Raw genomic sequence first — 21,762 nt, 5'->3', positions numbered from 1 at the left:
TCAGCGCTTCTAGTGTACTTCCAGTTCCAGATGCAGTAACATCTCTAACAGAAAACAGCACATATGTCAGTAAACAGCACAATGGTTGAGAGATAATGTCTTACTGTACTCTAAAATGCCAAATGTGAAAGTGGAATACTGATCTATACTAAACCCTGCGGTCACTTCTTTTGCAGAAGTTGGATGGACAACAGCACAATTGTGTAACTGTTGCAAATATTACATTTGTCAATATAATATTTAAAAATGTGTATATTTCATGTCTAAAGCACCCAACCTATATATCCATTGCATATTTGTATGTATATTATCCTGTTCATACTGTAAGTACTGAACATCTTGCACTTACTGCTTATTGCACTTCTGGTTAGATGCAAAGCTGCATTTTGTTGACTTGTATAGTACATGTATAATGACAGTAAAATTGAATCGGACACCTCTCTGCACCAGCACAGTTAATTGCTCTAATAGAAGCATGTAAATTAGCACAAGGCAAAATTGTGTTACAATTTATACTGATAGCAGATATGCTTCCAGAATAGTACATGATTTTGAAAGGAAACAGGGTTTTCCTTTTTAGGTAAATAAAAATCACACACAATGGCCTTATTTCTGTTCTCCTGGATGAAGTCATAATAAAATCTATCGCTATTTATAAATGCGCAATGTCTTTAAATATTGGTACAGCAAGGGCTCCCAAATATGTTGTGAAAGATGCTGTGTTATAATATTAAAAGGCTTTTAAGGACAATAAGAAAGACTACAAACACTAGGACCATTGAAACAGAAAACATCAACAAACCAAAAACAAGAAATCAGCATGTCATCCATATATAAACCTGTTGTCTTGGGCCTATCATTGAAACACAACGAACAGGTGTATATACAGTATAGGATAGGATAGGGCGGTGCAACACACATAATACACAAAATCAAAAACAAAATCACACGGCACACAACAAAAACTGCCAGAATGTCCCTCCTAGTCTCCTGGCAGGGAACAGTCCAAGCCATTCCTGGCAAATAAATTGAGCATTATAACTCTTGCACATGCCTACCAGTGTGCTATTTTCTCAAAATGTTCACAATGCGTGTTGGCTACTAAAACTGTTTTGCATTGGAAATTGAGTTTTTTTTTTCTTTTTCTATTAGATTTTTTTCTTGGAAAATGCAATTAAAGACAAACAAGTGTGTGAACTGGAAAGAAGTTTTATTGTTATGTTTTTGCATACAGTGATTTTTTTTATTTATTCATTTTTTGTTATCTTTTTAATCATTCTTTAAGATTCATTACATCTCACAGTAGAACATGACTTTCATCTAAAATTTTAATACTCCTCTCCCTCTTCTTCTCCCTCACCTTCAATGGAGTCAACACCAACTTCTTCATAATCCTTCTCCAGGGCAGCCGTGTCCTCTCTGGCCTCAGAGAACTCGCCCTCCTCCATACCCTCACCCACATACCAGTGCACGAAGGCACGCTTGGCATACATCAGATCAAACTTGTGATCGAGACGGGCCCAGGCCTCGGCAATGGCCGTGGTGTTGCTCAGCATGCACACGGCCCTCTGCACCTTGGCCAGGTCTCCGCCTGGAACCACAGTGGGGGGCTGGTAGTTGATGCCCACCTTGAACCCAGTGGGACACCAGTCAACAAACTGGATGCTACGCTTTGTCTTTATGTTGCCGATTGCAGCATTCACATCTTTGGGCACCACATCACCACGGTACAGCAGGCAGCAGGCCATGTACTTGCCGTGACGTGGGTCACATTTTACCATCTGATTGGCGGGCTCAAAGCAGGCGTTTGTGATTTCGGCCACAGAGAGCTGCTCGTGGTAAGCCTTTTCTGCAGAGATTACTGGAGCATAGGTGGCCAGTGGGAAATGAATACGGGGGTAGGGCACCAAGTTGGTCTGGAATTCAGTAAGATCGACATTGAGGGCACCATCGAAACGGAGAGATGCAGTGATTGAGGACACAATCTGGCTAATAAGCCTATTGAGATTGGTGTAAGTAGGACGCTCAATATCTAGGTTTCTACGGCAAATGTCATAGATGGCTTCATTGTCTACCATAAAGGCACAGTCAGAGTGCTCTAGGGTGGTGTGTGTCGTCAAGATGGAGTTGTAGGGCTCCACCACAGCTGTAGACACCTGGGGAGCTGGGTAGATAGAGAACTCCAGCTTGGACTTTTTACCGTAGTCAACAGACAGGCGTTCCAACAGCAAGGAGGTGAAACCAGAACCGGTTCCACCACCAAAGCTGTGGAAAACCAGGAAACCCTGAAGCCCTGTACACTGATCAGCCTGGAGAGATGATTAGAAAGCTGGTCAGAAAGATTTTTCAAAAGAATATTGAAAATTTTACAAAGTAATTGCCCAAAAGGTGCTCACCAGTTTCCGGCACCTGTCCAGTACCAGGTCAATCAGCTCCTTGCCAATGGTGTAGTGACCACGAGCATAGTTGTTAGCAGCGTCCTCCTTTCCTGTGATGAGTTGCTCAGGATGAAACAGCTGGCGGTATATTCCAGTACGCACCTCATCTAAAGGAAAAAAGAAATCAAATATAAATCAATTATGCATCGAGAGCACTAGTAACTGAAAGACATGTGCCATAAGATATTAATCTTACCTATGACAGTAGGCTCCAGATCCACAAACACAGCCCTGGGGACATGTTTTCCAGCTCCAGTCTCACTAAAGAAAGTGTTGAAGGAATCGTCTCCACCTCCGATGGTTTTGTCGCTGGGCATCTGTCCGTCCGGCTGGATGCCGTGTTCAAGACAATAGAGTTCCCAGCAGGCATTGCCAATCTGGACACCGGCCTGGCCCACGTGGATAGAGATGCACTCACGCTGTAGAAACAAAAAGGACAGATGCAAGACATTTTATTCTTGCTGTATGCCATATTTGTTGTACTGTTGAACACAATATTTAACTTCCTGGCAGTGCAGATATGAAAATCAGATAACTTTCTATCTCCACATTGAACATATAATTTCTACATCTATATGTGTGTGTGTGTGTGTGTGTGTGAGTGTGTGTGTGTGTGTGTGTGTGTGTGTGTGTGCATGTTCATGTGTATATAGCATAACTCGCCGCTTTCCAAAAAGAAAACTAGAGGCAGTGCACAACTAATAATTGTTAGCAACCTCACTAAGTGAGTAACTGCTAAAACAGAGCACACTAAATTTCTTCTGAACAGAATGTTCTTTTATATATATATATATATATATATATATATATATATATATATATATATATATATATATATATATATATATAGAATTATGTGGGTTATGTGAAAATATTACACTCGAGTAAGGCACGCTTGGCGTACATCAGATCACACTTGTGATCGAGACGAGCCCAGGCCTCGGCAATGGCCGTGGTGTTGCTCAGCATACACAAAGCCCTCTGCTCCTTAGCAGACAATTTATTTACTTTTAAAATTGTTTGTATATTTGTATTTAAATAAGTGTTATTTTATTTTATTAATTTATTTTCTGTGTTGTCATCTCTGTGTACTGGAAGGGTTTTACACTAAAACAAATTCCTTATTTGCACAATCATCCTTGGCAATAAATCTCCTTCTGATTCTGATTCTAAATGTCCATTATTATTTCATACAAGGAAATAAGTGTGAAACCTTAGATCAAATATAAGTCAAACAGTGTAAAATGTTTAGTAAATTCAGTACAAAGACATTATAAAAAACATTATATTGCATACATTAAGGTTTAATAAACTTTAACGATTCTACAAATGTCGCTCATAAAGTATGAATAAACTGATCGGTAGCTAACAATTTTTATGGTAGACAAATAATAAGACAGATAATACTTACCATTTTGAAGACGGTGGCTTTAATGTGTATCTAAATACAAGCTTCTTTAAAAAAAGTTGACCTTGACCTTGAATTCTCAAAGTTTAAACGTAATGAATCTGTAGCAAGAACACGGAATGGTCTTAAATTTGGGGGTGGAGTTATTTATACTTCTCGGCTCCGTCGTCATGGAGATGGGGCATTTCCTCTTCCTGATTTGACTCTCATTGGTGGAGAAACACTAAGCCGCACTCAATTGGTGCGTTTTAATTTGGAACATTTAACAAAATGAAACACAATAGCTTGAAACAGAGCTCGAAAAAAAACACAAACACACAAAAAAGCACAGAAATTACAGACACACACAGATTCTATATATATATATATATAGTTGACAAATGACCAAGAAAAAGTACTTTTTTTGGAAAGCATAACTTTTTAAGAAAAAATACATATATTTGTGGAGTATGAAAACTGCAGTTTCAGAAAATAATACTGGTCACTCGTTTTGTCAATGACTTCACATATTTTTTTCACTTTTTCACTCAACAATACTGTAAATGTGTCCTATGGTGTGACATTTAAAAAGTACTAAGAAATTATTAAAACATTATTTTCTTAAAGTGATATTTATTTTACATGAAAGTACTAATTAGAATCATTTTCACCATGAATAGATGAATGGTGTCACACCAAAGGACAAAAAAACTTAACAACTTCAGTGGTCTTAAAACATAGTTAAATATTTAAACAATTCTCATGGCCTTCATAGGGGTCTTCAGTCACATGACCTTGAGTGGGGTTTTTCAATAACTTGGGTATTAAAACAACAAATGCATATAAAACAAGAAAATGTTTAATCATTTACAGTATTCTAAATTATGAAAATGTGAAATAAATTATGTTTTATCTTCTGTGACAGAAGATATCTTATGTCACGTCAACTACCTATATATATATATATATATATATATATATATATATATATATATATATATATATATATATATATATATATATATATATATATATATATGTGCTGAGGCTTGAACCTTCTGAACAACAACCCAGAGCCTTAACCACCTCTTCATCCCAAGAGCCCCTGGTTCCAGTGGTGGGGAGGGGCTTAATATGTAAATCAGGTTTATAAATAAATAAATCTTGAATGTATCTACACATGCAGCAAGCCAAAACCACATGAAGAATCTCAACTATTCGACTAGAAACAAGATATTCTCTGAAATTAAGCATAATTCCAACATCAGGCAGGTAAATGGAGAGACAAAAAAAAAGTAATAAAATTACATTCATAGATACAAACACAATCTTGGATCATCAGTCTGTGAACAATACTCACAGAACTAGAAGGGAAACACAAAACAACCTAGCAGCCATGACACTAAATTTGCTCCTACCTATGGTGTTTCAGGATTATAAATCATATTTCGAGAGAAAAATCCAGTTGATTTATAAAAATTGTCTCTGTTACTTTCTCTGTCTGTGAGAGTCTTACAAAACCAAGAAGTCCATTGGCCACCATTCATGGATCATTCATGACACACTACTGTACCATTTATGGTTGAAAGGACAACAAAAGCTTCTTGACTTGACTTGACTTGATTACATTAGATGATCAAATGTATTATACTAATTCATGTTGTTTTAAAGAAAGCATTCTTCTGTTTAATTAAATTTTCTTTCTGTTTTCGTTCTCTTGCTATCCAGATTGCTAAAAACGCTATTTTCAAATCAGTTTGCAACACTTTGTAAAAATCCAATAAAAACTAAAATCTGTATGTGTTATTTCACTTGAACCTTTATTTAACAGACAGAACAATAAAGACAATATCTTCAGTGTTTTCATTGATAAACGTAATTCTCTTTGTTAAATATACATAAAATCTAGAAATTAATTTGATTCCTGTTCAGAACTATTATCTATTCCTTAGTTTTAGCGCTACAGTCTAGATTGAGGGGATCAGCTCCATGTTACAGTAAAAATCCAACTTGCAAATGGTTAAAATTCTAAAACTGAGTTAACCATTTGCAAGTTGGATTCTTTAGCAAATTTTTGAGCCCAGTGTTGAGTTTAATTTGTAACTATTTACAGTAGCTGCATGATTACTCCTATTTTATCCAATGTTGTTCTTGTTTTCCTTGTGCGTGAGTGTGTGTGTGTTTGTGTGTGTGTGTGTGTGTGTGTGTGTGTGTGTGTGTGTGTGTGTGTGTGTGTGTGTGTGTGTGTGTGTGTGTGTGTGTCTCCCTGCCTTGTTAGCTCTGTCTGGGTTCTCCACCATAATAAATAAATCATTCCTTGTACTCTCTTGACCTTTTATTTTATTTTATTTATTTTTTTACTGTGCAACATTTAATTGGATTGCTGCACTTAAGAGAAACATTTTAAATATTTCTGTTAAACAGCCATTAACATGAATCTGTATTTTTAGATATGTGGCATTATCTTTCTTACTGTTTTCAATAATATTCCACATGCTGTCTGTAATATATTTTTCTTGCTTTGTGTTACAAGTGTTTTTATTATTATTATTATTATTATTATTATTATTATTATTATTATTATTATTATTATTATTATTATTATTATTATTATACTATGGATGTAGTTTTCCTGTAGATTAACAAATAAAACTAACGTATTTTCCAGACTATAAGCCACAACTTTTTTTCCCACGCTTTGACCCTTGCGGCTTAAACAATGACGTGGATAATATATGGATTTTTCATCATTTAATTTTGTTTTTCTTTCAAAAAACACATTCTGTGACATGCTCAGTTTTTTGGCGGCATGAAGTCTTCATTAGACCAATGGAGATGACTTTAGTGGTTTCAGTGCACTGGAGGAGGGAGATAGTGACCAATGACTTTCTTGGTACTGTAGGCTACTGTTTACTGCTATTTTTTTTATGTTTGTTACAAGCCGTGTTTTGTTAAAGCCTGTGTAAAGATAAAGGTTGTTGCACAGCCAGAGGGTGAGTGCCACATCAGCTCTCCTGATTGGCTCTCCGCTTTTATCGCTGTGTGATTGAGAGCATCCTGAAAAACTGTGTCACAGTCTGGATAATCACCAGAGTGAAAGTATACGATAGGGTTTGGTTAGCGGAGGAGGACAAAATAATGTTTGCCAGCAGACGATGGAAACCTTGTGCTGGTTGCAGATAAAAAAAAGACATACAATATATGAAGTATAACAAGTTAATACAGAGTAAAAGCACATTTAAGCAAAACATTATCAGTACAGACAGTTTATATAATCTATGCATATAAAAAGACAAAAAATGGAGTGCGTTTTCACTTGTTATCTAAAACAGTACATTTCCCTAATACCAGCCCTTCCTCATAAACACACACACATAAACACACAGAAAGTTTTGGGGAAGCTTTGAACAATAATCACATCTCATACACATGGAGTTTTTTTTTAGAGCAAGATCAGATCACTCTGGGATGTATTGATGAATTGATCTCGAGTTAAATGCTGTTTTGGCAATAAACACAATTTTTGCTTTTCCCATCCACAGCTCTTGTACAGTAACCAAATTTTCCACTTAATCTTGACATGACACCCTGGAACATCTCAGCTAACGTTATAGCAAGCTATCAAGCTACAACTTGATGCATTTCTTTTACCTGAAATATGCAACTTAGTTTTTCTGCACTCATGTCGTCTTCCTTGAGAGACACTCTTTTATTGTTTCTGAAAACGACGTAGCGATCCATGTCGGTTCGTGTATCGCGGTAGATTACACAGTACGTCCAATGTGCCACAGCTCCGTCCAATTTTGGCACACTTGCATGGGCGGCTCTAGGGCGTGGCTATAGCAGGTGGTTCTTCTTCTTCTATTCTTATTGGCGGGAGACAACTAGCAATTAAGGTGCATATCCGCTACCTGCTGTACTGGAGTGTGGGCCAGAGATCAGTGTGTGTATATACATATAAACTAATAATAATAACTATATAAAATAAATATTATTAATCATGGGTTGTATGTAATATATAATAGTAATTAAAAAAAACATTTAAATTCTATCAATTAATCCAGTTTCTTTCAGAAAAATAAATAAAACTTTAATAATTTGTTCTTCATTTACTATTCTCTTAAGATTCAACTCATTCACCCCATTTTCTTTAACTCATCTTTAAACCTTACTCTTTGCACGTTATATTTAATGCATTGACAAATAACATGCTCCACTGTCTCTTCTTCTAATCCACACTCACACGGCAGGTGGTTCTTCTTCTTCTTTTTCTTGCTATACGGCAGATCGCAGACATTTAAGTGCATTACCGCTACCTATCGCACAAAAGGACCATTGACACTCTCCCTATGATTATTTACTCAAATTACCAATACAATCACTCCTTATTCTTATACCCACATATATGCTTCATAGAGTTTCATCTGGCGCTGCGTGCTCAGCTCCTCACTCAGCCTCATGGCAGGAAAGATAGATAAATAAATAAATAAATAAATAAATAAATAAATAAATAAATAAATAAATAAATAAATAAAACCACTTATATACGCTTTTAAACAAGTACTTTCCAAAAAAAAAAATAAACAAATAACATTTTTGGCATTATATTTCTACCTGGATTTAATAAATGTATTATCTTAAAGTGCTCACACTTATTCTTTAGTTCATTCTTTAATTCATTCCTTTCAACAATATATCTCCCACAATGCATTATTACAACTATTTCATTAACACCACATACCTCCAGTGTTGTAATGTAACGGAGTACAAATACTTCGTTACTGTACCTAAGTAGAAATGTAACGTATCTGTACTTTACTTCGCTATTTAAATTTATGACAACTTTCACTTTTACTACACTACATTTCCGAGATAAAATGTAAACTTTTACTCCGTTATATTTCCACTAAGCATCTTCATTACTCGTTACTACAAAATAAACTCAGCAGAAATGTGTGTGACTGTAATAAGGGAGGTTTGGTGAATCACTGCTCCTAGTTTGTATTACGCTTCGCACGCTGTACGGAGAAGCACAGGTACGCGCAGCGTGCACGCGCAGTCAGAGCTGGGGGCGTTTATCTATAACGGGGGCAACCAAAAGCAGTGAAATGTCACTATTCTTATTACCAGAGTTGTAGCACAAACTAAATATTAATGCAAACAATCCGTTCAATACTAAATAAAAATAACATTTATTGATTTGGTCTTTGTCTTGTGAATATTAGTTTATTAATGACTGCATTCATTGGACACACTGTCTGTAGAGAATGCACACATACATGAACTGATCTGATTCAAGACTGACATCATTACATCATGCATAAAGTTTTGGTGTCCACTTTTGCCATTTAATAATACCATAACTTTTGGCTTACTATGTAGTCATATAATATATAATATAAAACTCTTCTTGTTTTAAATTCTCACTGAGGGCTAAAACCCCTAAAGATGAAACCCTAGAACTGCCCCTGGTCTTATACCTACTGAAAATCACTGAAATTTTATTTTTTACTTTTACTTCAAATACTTAAGTACAGTACATTAAATATCAGAAAATAACTTTTGATACTTAAGTACAGTAAATATCAGATACTTTAAGACTTTTACTTGAGTAATATTCTAAAAGGTGACTTTCATTTCTACTGAAGTCATTTTCTAGTACGATATTTGTACTTTTACTCAAGTATTGCTTTCTAGTACTTTAAACAACACTACATACCTCACATAGACCCGTTGGACGTTTGCTTAGCATAGTACTGTTCAATCTTACTGTTCAACTCCTAACTGACACTCTTCCTTTACCCACTGTTGGCTGAATTTGAAAGAAATGTCTACCTTTTATATTTGAATCCCACTGATGCCATATTTTCAGAATATTATTTTTGATTATTGATTTAATTTCGTTCTATGGCCTTTTTAGCTAAAACATCTGCCTTTTCATTTCCTCTTAAGCCAATATGAGCCAGAACCCACAAAACCTCGACTTTTACATTAATTTGATTAAGTGAATATAATTCTTGAATAATCTATATTACCAAGTCTTGTGTAGTTTCTGACTTCTGCTCAGTCAGACCTATTACGACTGAGCTAGAATCTGAACATATAATTGCCTTGGATATTTTAACTTCACTAATCCACTTTATTGCCATGATTATTGCAAACATCTCTACTGTATACACTGATAAACGATCCGATATCTTATTGTTCTTATACTTTTGATTTTGGAATTATGAATGCAGAACCCACATAACCTGTTTTTTGATCTTTTGACGCATCTGTGAAAATGTGAATATGTTCCCCATATCTTGACCCCACATACTCCCTTACATTATATAGCCTACCTCTGATTCATGAGGTCCTATTGCAGGTGCTTCAGCACCCCCAAGAAAGACAAAATCACCTCTATAGCACCCCCTACAGATTTTTTTTCCCTGGGATCAGCAGGCTGTAGCCTATATATAAATACACTGGTAATAAAAAAATAAACAAAATAAATAATTTGAGAACATTTGAGTCTTTACGCATGCATAGGCCTAATTCGTGCAGTGCAATAATGAAGTAATTTGCAGCTATCTCACTTTTTGTAATGTCATCAATTAGCATTTTATTTTAAAAACGGAGCACTTGTGCTAAGTAGGCATGCCCCCAACTAAAGATATTTCTTGTGAACTAGTCGAACAGTACGTTAACCTATATTAAACTGATTAATGATAATATACTAAACCATCCTTTAATATATTGGCAGTAGCCTATTCCACCTCAAGCTCACACATAAAGCAATTGTCTCAAAGTACCAGCAAATTGATTATGAATGTGTCAGGGGAAAAGACATTTTAATTAATTATTAAGTGCTTTCTGAGTGACTATCGGCTGAAAAGATGGAGTTGTCGACTGCCGACGCTGACTCGCCATGGGGCGTGCACATTTTCATACAGACTAGCCTAAATAATTAGAGAATATTACCAAATCGAGTGAGCGAGTTTTATTTTATTATTCATAAAAATAATAACCTGTATATTACTCCCCTTCAGCACCTCCCATCAAAATTCTCTGGCGCCGCCCCTGTGCTCTTGTCATGTAAATGACCACATCTGGTCTCAGAATACAAAAAAATGAGCCTTTTTTCGTTTCTGTTTTCTGGTCATTTTATTTTCTTTGTTATTCGAAATATAAAATGAAAATCAAACCATTTACTCATCCATTTTTGCCCATGAAAAAATAAAAAAAAAAAGCGTTGTATTTCAATTGTAATTTTTGTATTTAAAAACGAAAATCAAATAGCCACTCTTTTTTTGTTTTTTAATACCCGTTTCTAAATGGAACGTCGAATGATCAAAAGATACACGGACCATATCTGCTGTAAAACTGTAGACGCATTTACACATATTTACAAGCATCTATCAGCAAAACATTTTTAAATAGTAGTACTATATTCAGACATCATTTCACACTCATGACTGACCAAATTGGCTGTAATTCTGTACAATTTACCGCTGTTGAAGTGCCTTAGAATAACAAGATTCTACAAAATTGTACAGTTTTCCTAGTGGTGAATAAATATGTGTGGTAAAAAGGAAAGGAGAACTTCATAGTGCATTATTTAATGCACAAGTTTAATGCACAACTTATATTGGCCACTGTAACATAAATGCACACAAATCTCATTGGTTCCACATATCGTCGCTGTCGGGCTGAATCCTCGTATTTCCAAAACCATTAATTTTCAGGGAATTAAAAAATTGCCGTTTTTTTTTTTTTTTTTGAGTTATTAAACATTGTATTGTTAAAGTTGTTATTATACCTTATATTACTATCATATACTGTTGTGTACCAACATTAACACAACATTTTCCCAAAGTCAGGTTTTATCGGAGATACAAGCTTTATGACTCGGGAGCAGGGAGATACGAGATTATGCTGTCACTGATAAGAACAGTACGGACACAGACGTCCCTGCCAGCAAGGTTCAATAAAGTCTGAGGTCACGTTTAGCCTTTTGACAAGAGACAAGGCTTCAATAGTTAACCAAAGCAAATGACTGAAGTTACATACATCTTCCTAAACTCTATATTAAAGGTGTAGAGCCATAAGTGATGCAACACAAAACACGATAAGCTGATTAGGCTGTCTAATAGGTGGAAATTAGTCTAATCTGCTCCTAAACTTACCTTCTTTGCTCATGGGTTTCTTTCTGCAAAGAAGCATTACAGCTATCGATTTTTAACAAAACAGGCCTACTCAAATGTATCTAACCTGTGACTTTACAGAGGTTAAGACATTTTGGAAAATTGATGGATGATGAGTGGATTGAATTAAATTATTTAATAAAAATGTTGCAGTGCTCTGACTATTATGGTGTGTAACTTTAACACTGTATACATTTTTCATCAGTTTGATGACAACTAAAACATTAAACTATAACAAAAGATGCATTCATTTTTAACATTGTTAACTAAGTATTAGAATGGTTTTATACTATTGGGGCAGTTTAGAGATATAACTGTGTTAGATAAACATTCTGTGAAGATGTTGGTCTATATCAGCTTTACTGATGCTGGTAACATCTCATGGATGCAGTCAGATTTACTTTTAATGTATTAAATATTGTACAGTAATGTCATACGTTGTAGACGTGAAATGTTCTGCACACTAATGTTGAGGATGAAAGTTTACTGAAAGAGAGCAGTAAGAGATGCAGCACATGGTGTGGATTACTTACTGCAGTCAGATGTCGCCATCTAGTGGTGGTTTGTCGCAAGGAAAAAGTCAATGATCTGATATATAAAGTCTTATACAGAATACTGTCCTGAACTTCAAACCAGGTGACTGTGGATCAGCAGAACAAACATGGGGATGTTAGGATAAGAAAAAGGACAGAATAAGACTTTTATTACTAAATCATGTATTTGCATTTTTATTAAAATGTTTTCTTACATCAGACTTAAACCCAGTAAGAATGTTAAACTGAACATAGACAGCATTTAAAAATGTTATACAGTAGAGTTATAGTGACTGTCAGTAAATGCATTATATTTGTTTATTGGTTATTGAATGTAATTTTTATTAAATTTAATAAACCTCAGACCCTATGATGCTTTATCTTTATTTTAAGGGTGAAAAAAAAAACAACAAAAAGAAAATCTCCCCAAAGGACTTCACTATTATATGTAAAGACGCAAAGATGTAAAGAAGCAGCACTCCTGAGTAGAGACCAGGTAAAGGACAAAAGATCAATCTGTTCCTTCCCCAGAATAATCACCATGCTCAATTACATAGAATTTGTATTAGTATCATTTACTAAAAGTGGACACTTTATTAATACACACATAATTATATATACTGATGTCATATCTATTAATATGAGAGGTGAAAATAAAAATAATAATAGGAGGGGGAAAGCAGATATGGACAGATTATTACTTTAATGATCCAACTGACAAGAAATAACAGACAGAACATGAGGACTCAGGACACAAAGGGACAGGGGAGCTAAACTCATAAAGGTAGGAGAACATGGACAGTGTAAAGAAATGAACAGAATTAAAAACAGAGCCTCATGTAGTCTGGGTTTTTTTTTTTTTTTTTTTGGTAAATAAATTGACAGCAAAGAAAATCTAGCTGCATACCCTAATATACACTAACTAAAAGTACAGTGGGTGGCACCAGGACTCTTAGCTCTACATCAGGGTCATCTCTCTGCCCACTGGTGCTTTTCTCTCATTTGTCCATTTATTTATACTGAACTGATAAACGGTGAACTGTCAATTCAGGTGGATTACAGACTTTAACATGAACTGTGAGTAAACATGTGAAGTGACGTTTCATATAAGAGCTCGTTCTGAGCTGAGATCTAGTGATTTTTTATGTGAATGTTAAAAGGTGAAAAATTGAAATGAATTCTTGAAAAAAAATTCAACTCATTTTGAAGATTAATAAGGAATTTGTGAAAAGAGAAAAGTTTATTCTTTTTATTCCTTTAATGTTGTAAAAAATGTAACTACTTTCATATAATTGATCACTCAATCAGAGGTAATAATTAAATAAATAAAAACAAAAAAATAATTTTTTTAATCACTAGCTGAAGTTTTATTGAGCGCTGTCAGGGAGAAGGGAGTCTTACTTACAGAGAGAGAGAGAGAGAGAGAGAGAGAGAGAGAGAGAGAGAGAGAGAGAGAGAGAGAGAGAGAGAGAGAGCTTGCGCCAGGCCAGAGTGTGGAACACCAGATCATGACAAAGGTGCAAGCACAAATAAGGGAACACAACAACAGCAATAAGTCTAAAAATAAAACCAAACAGAAACAAAGACACACGCAAATGGACAACTGCAACTCGCACTGACTGTCTGTCTCTCGTATACATGTGCTTTACGCAGCAAAAACGGAGCTCCGTTACAATTATTACACACAACACTACAAATACATCAGTGTCATTCACAAGGTTCTCCCACAACTCAGTAAACACGACTTACAAGCCCCGAGCCTCTTTTTGTCTAGATTTTACACGCCACATCGCCCCACATGCGCTGCAAGCCGGAGCGAGCCCCAGACGCGATGTACACTTTTGTGCTCGCTGCACGACATTGTCCTTTTTCCCGAGACCCGACGTGATCTCGTAGCGAGCAACAAAGTCCCTGCTCAACAAACATGTTGCTGAACGCTCAGGATCTTGTTTGCAGCGTCGTATTTTCGCTGAGAAACAGTCATTCAGCCACGGCCGGGTTAAGTCTACAACGTTCTCATGCTTACTTTTAAGCCCGGCCCCCCGGTCGAGAGGAGGAAGGTTCCTGTGTTACACAGCGTACAGCGTTACACTCGTTTATTCTACTATTAGCTCCCATATATATATATATATATATATATATATATATATATATATATATATATATATATATATATATATATATATATATAGAGAGAGAGAGAGAGAGAGAGAGAGAGAGAGAGAGAGAGAGAGAGAGAGAGAGAGAGAGAAAGAGAGATGGCTGAAGTTGCTCCCGCTCGTGCCGCCATGCCGGCCAAAGCGCCCAAGAATAAGGCAGCTTCGAGGACCAAGAAAACAGGCCCCAGTGGCCCTAGCGGTTCCCTTGTCCAAGGAGAGCATACGACGTGGAGAAGAACAACTTACAAAATATTCAAGAAGGCCAAAAAGCCGGCGACCCCAAGAAAGCAGCCAAGAGCCCCAAGAGGGCCAAAAAGCCGGCGACCCCCAAGAAGGTAAAGGCTGTAAAGCCCAAAGCAGCGAAGGCCAAAAAGGCTCCCAAGAAGAAGTAATCTTGTTTCTTATGTTTTTTTACTCCTCAAACGGCTCTTTTAAGAGCCACCCATGTTTTCCCTTAAAGAGCTGTTTCCTATTCTGATAAACATGATAAACAAAATGATGACGTCATGGTGACTTTAGTGGATTCTGTAGCGAGTGTTTAGGCAGCTACAGACTTGTACATTCACCTTCACATAAACGTATGAACAACTAGGGACAATTGGACAGTTTACATTTTAAATCCATGTGTATTTGTCTTTACTCTCTACTGTACTAATATATGCTTTATAGATATAAAACCAGTGAATAATTAAGATACTGATCATAAATCAGTTTACAAAATATTTTCTCTCTACAATGATATGCATTTAGTCTTTTTTTATTTTAATTTCATTCACTCTCTCTATCCCTCTCTCTCTCTCAAACACACACACACACACAAACGCGCACACACACACACACACACACACACACACACACACACACACACACACACACACACACACACACACACACACAAACACACACAAACGGCAGTGGGAGGGGCATGTGACGTACAATAGAATAGGACTGACCCTGGAATTCTACGGCGTGTTTCGGATTGGTTCTTCCGTCACAAGTATGTTAGCCAATAAGAGAGATGCCGTGATGTTATATGACAGAGTGCTAGAAGAACAGCGCTGTTATTTCGGTGTTGTTCTTACAACGTATCTGAACTACAAGATGAGCGGAAGAGGCAAAACCGGCGGTAAAACTAGGGCTAAGGCCAAGACTCGTTCATCTAGGGCCGGACTGCAGTTCCCCGTGGGTCGTGTGCACAGGCTTCTGCGTAAAGGTAATTACGCCGAGCGCGTCGGTGCCGGCGCTCCGGTTTACTTGGCCGCCGTGCTCGAGTATCTGACTGCTGAGATCCTCGAGTTGGCCGGTAATGCCGCCCGTGACAACAAGAAGACCCGTATCATTCCCCGTCACCTGCAGCTCGCTGTGCGTAACGACGAGGAGCTGAACAAACTGCTCGGAGGAGTGACCATCGCTCAGGGAGGTGTACTGCCCAACATTCAGGCCGTACTTCTGCCCAAGAAGACCGAGAAAGCCGTCAAGACCAAGTAAACTCGCTCAGCGCTGCGTTTCTCACCACACAAAAAGGCTCTTTTAAGAGCCACCCACTTTTACTGAAAAAGTGCAATTTCATCCTACTTTTTATTAATACTGTGAGTGTCAATTTATAAAGGCAATTTCCCCAAATAAATGTTAAAATCTAACACTAATAATAACTGGTCTTGTTTAAAGACAGATGACAGACAACAACATTAATAATAATAAATAATGAAGCCTGCTGTCTAAATGACACAAAGAGACAGTAGGTTGCTGACAGAAAACAAAAGCGCTGTGCTACGGAGAGCGCCAGTAAAATAGGGGCGGGCGGTTTGGGTATCAAACTGTGTCCGTGACAGAGAACGGTCCAATAGTCATCAGGTGACGTAACACGCTCTATCCAATGGCAGACGTGTGCTTTTAATCCGCCCAATGAGAACAGGGCGGCGTTAGTTGTGTCTATATGTGTGTGTATATATATATATATATATATATATATATATATATATATATATATATATATATATATATATATATATATATATACCCATCTCACATGTCAGTGATGGGAAGTTTGGTCTTTTCTGATAGTTCGGACAGTTTGTTTTAATGAACAAGTTCAATAATCAAGTTCACCAGTTCTTTTACGTCATCCCACTGCTGCCGCCAGAAATTAATACAATCAATTTAACACATTTGAAAAGTTCTTTGTAATCATAACTTTAGTTGAATTTGTTTCTTGCATTTAAGTTTTGCGACTAAAACACCCACTACAGGCATTGATGTGCAAACGTGGGTGTTTCACATGTCTTAATGATATAAAGTTAATAAACTAATCATCAATTTACAATAACTTACAAAAAAGCATATCTTTGAAATGTTTTTTTTTCACTATATATATATATATATATATATATATATATATATATATATATATATATATATATATATATATATAATCTAGTGAATGGACGCTTTTCTCCTGGGACTTCTAGAGAACGTTGAAGACGGCTGCCTTGGTTTCATCATTCCACAGACACAAGAATCCTTTACAGCCAAAACTGTACATTTGTTTTTAAATAAAAATATATAACAAATATAACAAATATATACATTTGTTTAATTTTGATTTCAGTGAGCTTTCTTTGTGAATGACACTAATCTCAGTCTAAAACTCAGTATTGGAGACAATATAGCACATTTAGACTATAAACCTTATAGATTCTGTAATATTTTGTGTTTTACAGCTGATAAAATGAAAATGATAAAAGGGTTAACAGACACATTATTAGACACATTAATAGACACATTGCTTCATGTCATAACATCGTTTTACCAGCAGATGGCAGAAAAGGATTGTTGTATTTACTTATGTACAATTTCTTTTACAGTTAGTGACATGTATTTATGATTAGTGTGTTCACATTTACAAACCTATTCACACAGTTAGAACAACAGTCTATGTGACTGAATCACCTTTCACTGCTTTGTATTATGGAAAAGCATTAAATAAACTCAGCTTTCAAACTTCATGAATTCTTCTATTGTTCAAACTCATCAAAACCAACAAAACTGTGTATCTACAGAACATTTTTCACCTTTACATAATGTTTTATAAACTAATCAATATAATAAAAAAGCCCAACCAAATTATCTTTATTATTATAATAAAATATATTTATTCAAAGTTTTAATAAAATAAACAAACCAATAGACTAAAAATAATGTAACTAATGCAGTATATAATTAAGTGTATTATTAATGTATTATGTGCAACTGAAGTAAATAAGTCTATTGAAGTGTAGGTGTTAAAAATGCAAACAAAATAATAATAATAATAATAATAAGAAGAAGAAGAAGAAGAAGAAGAAGAAGAAGAAGAAGAAGAATTAAATGTAAATATAATCCTTAGCCTAATGTTAGCTAACCTGCTAGCGACCATAGCTGTCAGTTTAAATTCCATACTAAGATCCTGAAAGGAGTTGATGAGCTTAGATAACGAGAATTTAGTTTATTTCCACAATCTAATATTCAAGTCCATTAAAAAGTCACTTTTCACAACCCTGACTACTGGATTTACACTAAATCCTACTTAGAATAGTGATTAGTCAGATCTGGTGAAAAAAGGGCTTGGTGACAGATGTATGTTGTCTACCTAGAGAACTTCACTAATACATTTACATTTACAGCATTTGGCAGATACCTTTATCCAGAGCGACGTACATAAGTACTTAAATCTCTAACATTGAATACATTAATGCTGGTTCACCAGGTTACATACTTAAGATACCATAGGTTAAAACATTTGTTCAAAGTTACAATGAAAAAGTGTCAAAGGGTTTTTTTGTTGTTGTTGTTGTTGTTGTTGTTGTTGTTTTAAATGCAAAAGATAAGGAAAGAAGTGCTAGTTGAAATGTTTCCTGAATAAGTAGGTCTTCAATCATTTCATTTACACAACATCATAATGACTATAAAGGTAGTTAGCCTGCTGAAGTCAGTTTGAACAATTATACAGGAGCATTTTTAATAGATGTGGGGGGTGGACAGGCTCAATTCAAGTCAAGTCAAGTCACCTTTATTGTCACATCACCACAGCACATGTGCCAGTATGAATTATATACAGTATGAATTATATATGTGTATGTATATATATGTATGTATAAGTATAAATATAAATAATATATATATATATATAAGTATTATATACATGTAATATATATGTAACATGTAAGGTACAACAGACTGTGCAGATACAGAAATGTCCTGTGGTACCGATAGCTTATTGTCAGATAGATTGTTATATTAAATTAAATGCAGCGTGTGTATAGTCCAGTGTGTATAGATGCAGTGTGTGTGTGTGTGTGTGTGTGTGTGTGTGTAGTCTAGTGTTGAACTGTTGAATTTTGAGTGCAGTGTGTAGCATACCATATTGTGGAAGTATGCTGTAGGCTGTGTTAGTTATGGCTGTTAATTAGTCTGATAGCCTGAGGGAAAAAGCTATCCCTCAGTCGACTAGTGCGGGATCGGATGCTGCGGAGATGTCTTCTTGAGGGGAGCAGAGAGAGCAGTCTGTGGGACGGGTGGCAGGAGTCATTAGTGATCCTCCGAGCTTTTCTTATACACCGCCTGTTGTAGATGTCCTGGAGGGAGGGAAGCTCACCTCCAACAATGTGGCTGGCAGTTCGCATGACTCTTTTCAGGGTTTTACGGTTGCCAGCAGTGCTGTTTCCAAACCAGGCGGTGATGCAGCCCGTCAGGATGCTCTCTATAGTGCAGGTGTAGAATGGAAGAATAGGCGTTGGTGTGCCTTCTTCAGCACTGCGTCAGTGTGTGTGGACCAGATGAGATTTTCACTGATGTTAACACCCAGAAACTTAAAGCTGCTCACACGCTCCACAGGTGTCTTGTCGATGTTGACGGGTCTGTGTTCTCTGCTCTGTCTCCTGAAATCTACCACCAGCTCCTTGGTCTTGTCAATGTTTAGTGAGAGGTGGTTCTTCTGACACCATTTAGTCAGGGTGCTCACCTCTTCTCTGTAGGCCGTCTCATCGTTGTCGGTGATCAGGACTATCACCGTTGTATCAGCAGTGAATTTGATGATGACGTTGGAGCTGTGTGTGGCTGTACAGTTGTGTGTATACAGGGAATACAGGAGTGTATACACACACGATTGTACAGCCACACACAGCTCCAACATCATCGTCAAATTCGCTGATGATACAACGGTGAAAGTCCTGATCACCGACAACGATGAGACGGCCTACAGAGAAGAGGTGAGCACCCTGACTAAATGGTTTTAGAGAGTTTAATCAGGTCACTTGTACAGTGATTTTAAACTGTTTAAATCTATCAAAACATGATCTACAGCGTATGAATATTAAGATGTTGTTGTTACAGAATACAAACAGTAAAGTAAATGAATGCACGACTCTGCTTAACTTCCGTGATCAGACGAGATCTGCCTCCTTTTTTTTATTTACTTTTTTTTGCACTGGAACTGAATTGTTGTCTCTGCTTCATTCTGAATTCGGACCATGTTGTCATTACTGTCGATGATAGCCAGGTCAGTGTGTGTGGCTCTGCAGTAAGCCTGAGCATCACTCCAGGTTTTCCCCTGCTGGATCAGATAGTACTGACGAGGGAAAGACAGGACGAGAGGAACTGGGGATAAATTTTAAACATTTTATGCAACATTACCTCAGTCACAAATTTTGCTTATTTTAATTGTCTTCTCATAATTTTCCTTCATTTGACTCGGCAACTTCAAAATGAACATTTATGTAATGAAACACACACACACACACACACACACACACACACACACACACACACACACACACACACATATATATATATATATATATATATATATATATATATATATATATATATGTATATGAAGGAAAATTTTAAGAGTTAATTAAATTTGTGACTGAGGTAATGTTATTGGAAGGGAACGATAACAATGTAAATGAGCAAAGAGAAGAAACAAACAGGAGAAAATGACAGAAAATGTCCAAGGTTTGGGAACATTTCAAATCGAAAAGTAAAGAAAATGCCGTGGCGTGTGTCCATTGCAAGATCAAGCTGGTATACCACAACAGCACGTTGTCCATGCTTATATATGCTTAAAGCACTCGGTGTGAAACCATGCATGGCCTCTAGGTTTAAGTTCCTGTACATGATTTTGCCTCTTAAATACCACAAAGGATTCCAAGAAGACAGTAAAGGATTATGTTATGGCTGAGCTGTAGATTAAAAATCTTTTAGTTCCGAAGTAAAGTTGTAGTTAGTAAAGTTGCATTACTTTTACAGTATTTTTGTATTATTATTATTATTATTATTATTATTATTATTATTATTATTATTATTATTAATGGTGTTTGCAAAGCATCATTACTGTTATTCTGCATAATTATTATTATTATTATTATTATTATTATTATTATTATTATTATTATTAATGGTGTTTGCAAAGCATCATTACTGTTATTCTGCATAATAATAATTATTATTATTATTATTATTATTATTATTATTATTATTATTATTATTATTATTATTATTACCCCGGACTCTTCTTAGTAGTCGCTTTTGTCTAAAAGTATTGGCATCCCACCGGGTAATCACTTGATGTCACGTGTAGCCCTGCCCCCAAAATAAGCGAAATAATAAATTTTGCACAACATGGACGTGTCATATATCAAAACACTCAGCCCGATGAGGGAAAGTGCCTCACACGTGTTTTGGTCACGTGACGTGTAGCCCCGCCCCCAAAATAAGTGAAATCAAAAAGTTAGCACAACATAGACATTTCATATGTCAAAAGACTCAGCCCAATGAGGGGAAGTGCCTCACGTATGTTTTGGTCACGTCACGTGTAGCCCCGGCCCCAAAGTAAGCAAAATCAAAAAAATTAGCACAACATGGACATTGTCATATATCAAAACACTCAGCACGATGAGGGAAGCTTAGCACATGCAAGCACCATTCACATTTTCTTCAGGAAATGTACCGTTTTTTTTTTTTTTTTTGTTCTCAGAAAAGAGTTAATTTAAAACCCAGAATGTTTGGCACTTAAATTTA

General features: G+C 36.1%; 2 protein-coding genes across 2 annotated transcripts; one reads left to right on the top strand and one right to left on the bottom strand.

Annotated features, from left to right (window-relative positions):
* Window positions 1-1,193: 1,193 nt before the first annotated feature.
* Window positions 1,194-4,001, bottom strand: LOC113663749 (tubulin alpha-1B chain-like). The gene is made up of 4 exons (XM_047804315.1): window positions 3,850-4,001; window positions 2,635-2,857; window positions 2,397-2,545; window positions 1,194-2,309 (listed from the first exon to the last, which is right to left on the bottom strand). Exons 1-4 carry the CDS (start codon window positions 3,850-3,852, stop codon window positions 1,329-1,331), a joined length of 1,356 nt encoding a protein of 451 aa, XP_047660271.1. The 5' UTR covers window positions 3,853-4,001; the 3' UTR covers window positions 1,194-1,328.
* An 11,652-nt stretch (window positions 4,002-15,653) lies between these two features.
* On the top strand, window positions 15,654-16,343 carry LOC113663762 (histone H2A-like). The gene has a single exon (XM_027179208.2). It carries the CDS (start codon window positions 15,703-15,705, stop codon window positions 16,189-16,191), a length of 489 nt encoding a protein of 162 aa, XP_027035009.2. The 5' UTR covers window positions 15,654-15,702; the 3' UTR covers window positions 16,192-16,343.
* Window positions 16,344-21,762: the final 5,419 nt, after the last annotated feature.

This window comes from Tachysurus fulvidraco, chromosome 19 (assembly GCF_022655615.1).
Source record: "Tachysurus fulvidraco isolate hzauxx_2018 chromosome 19, HZAU_PFXX_2.0, whole genome shotgun sequence".
Lineage (NCBI taxonomy): Eukaryota > Metazoa > Chordata > Actinopteri > Siluriformes > Bagridae > Tachysurus > Tachysurus fulvidraco.
This window is presented reverse-complemented; position numbering and strand designations above follow the sequence as displayed.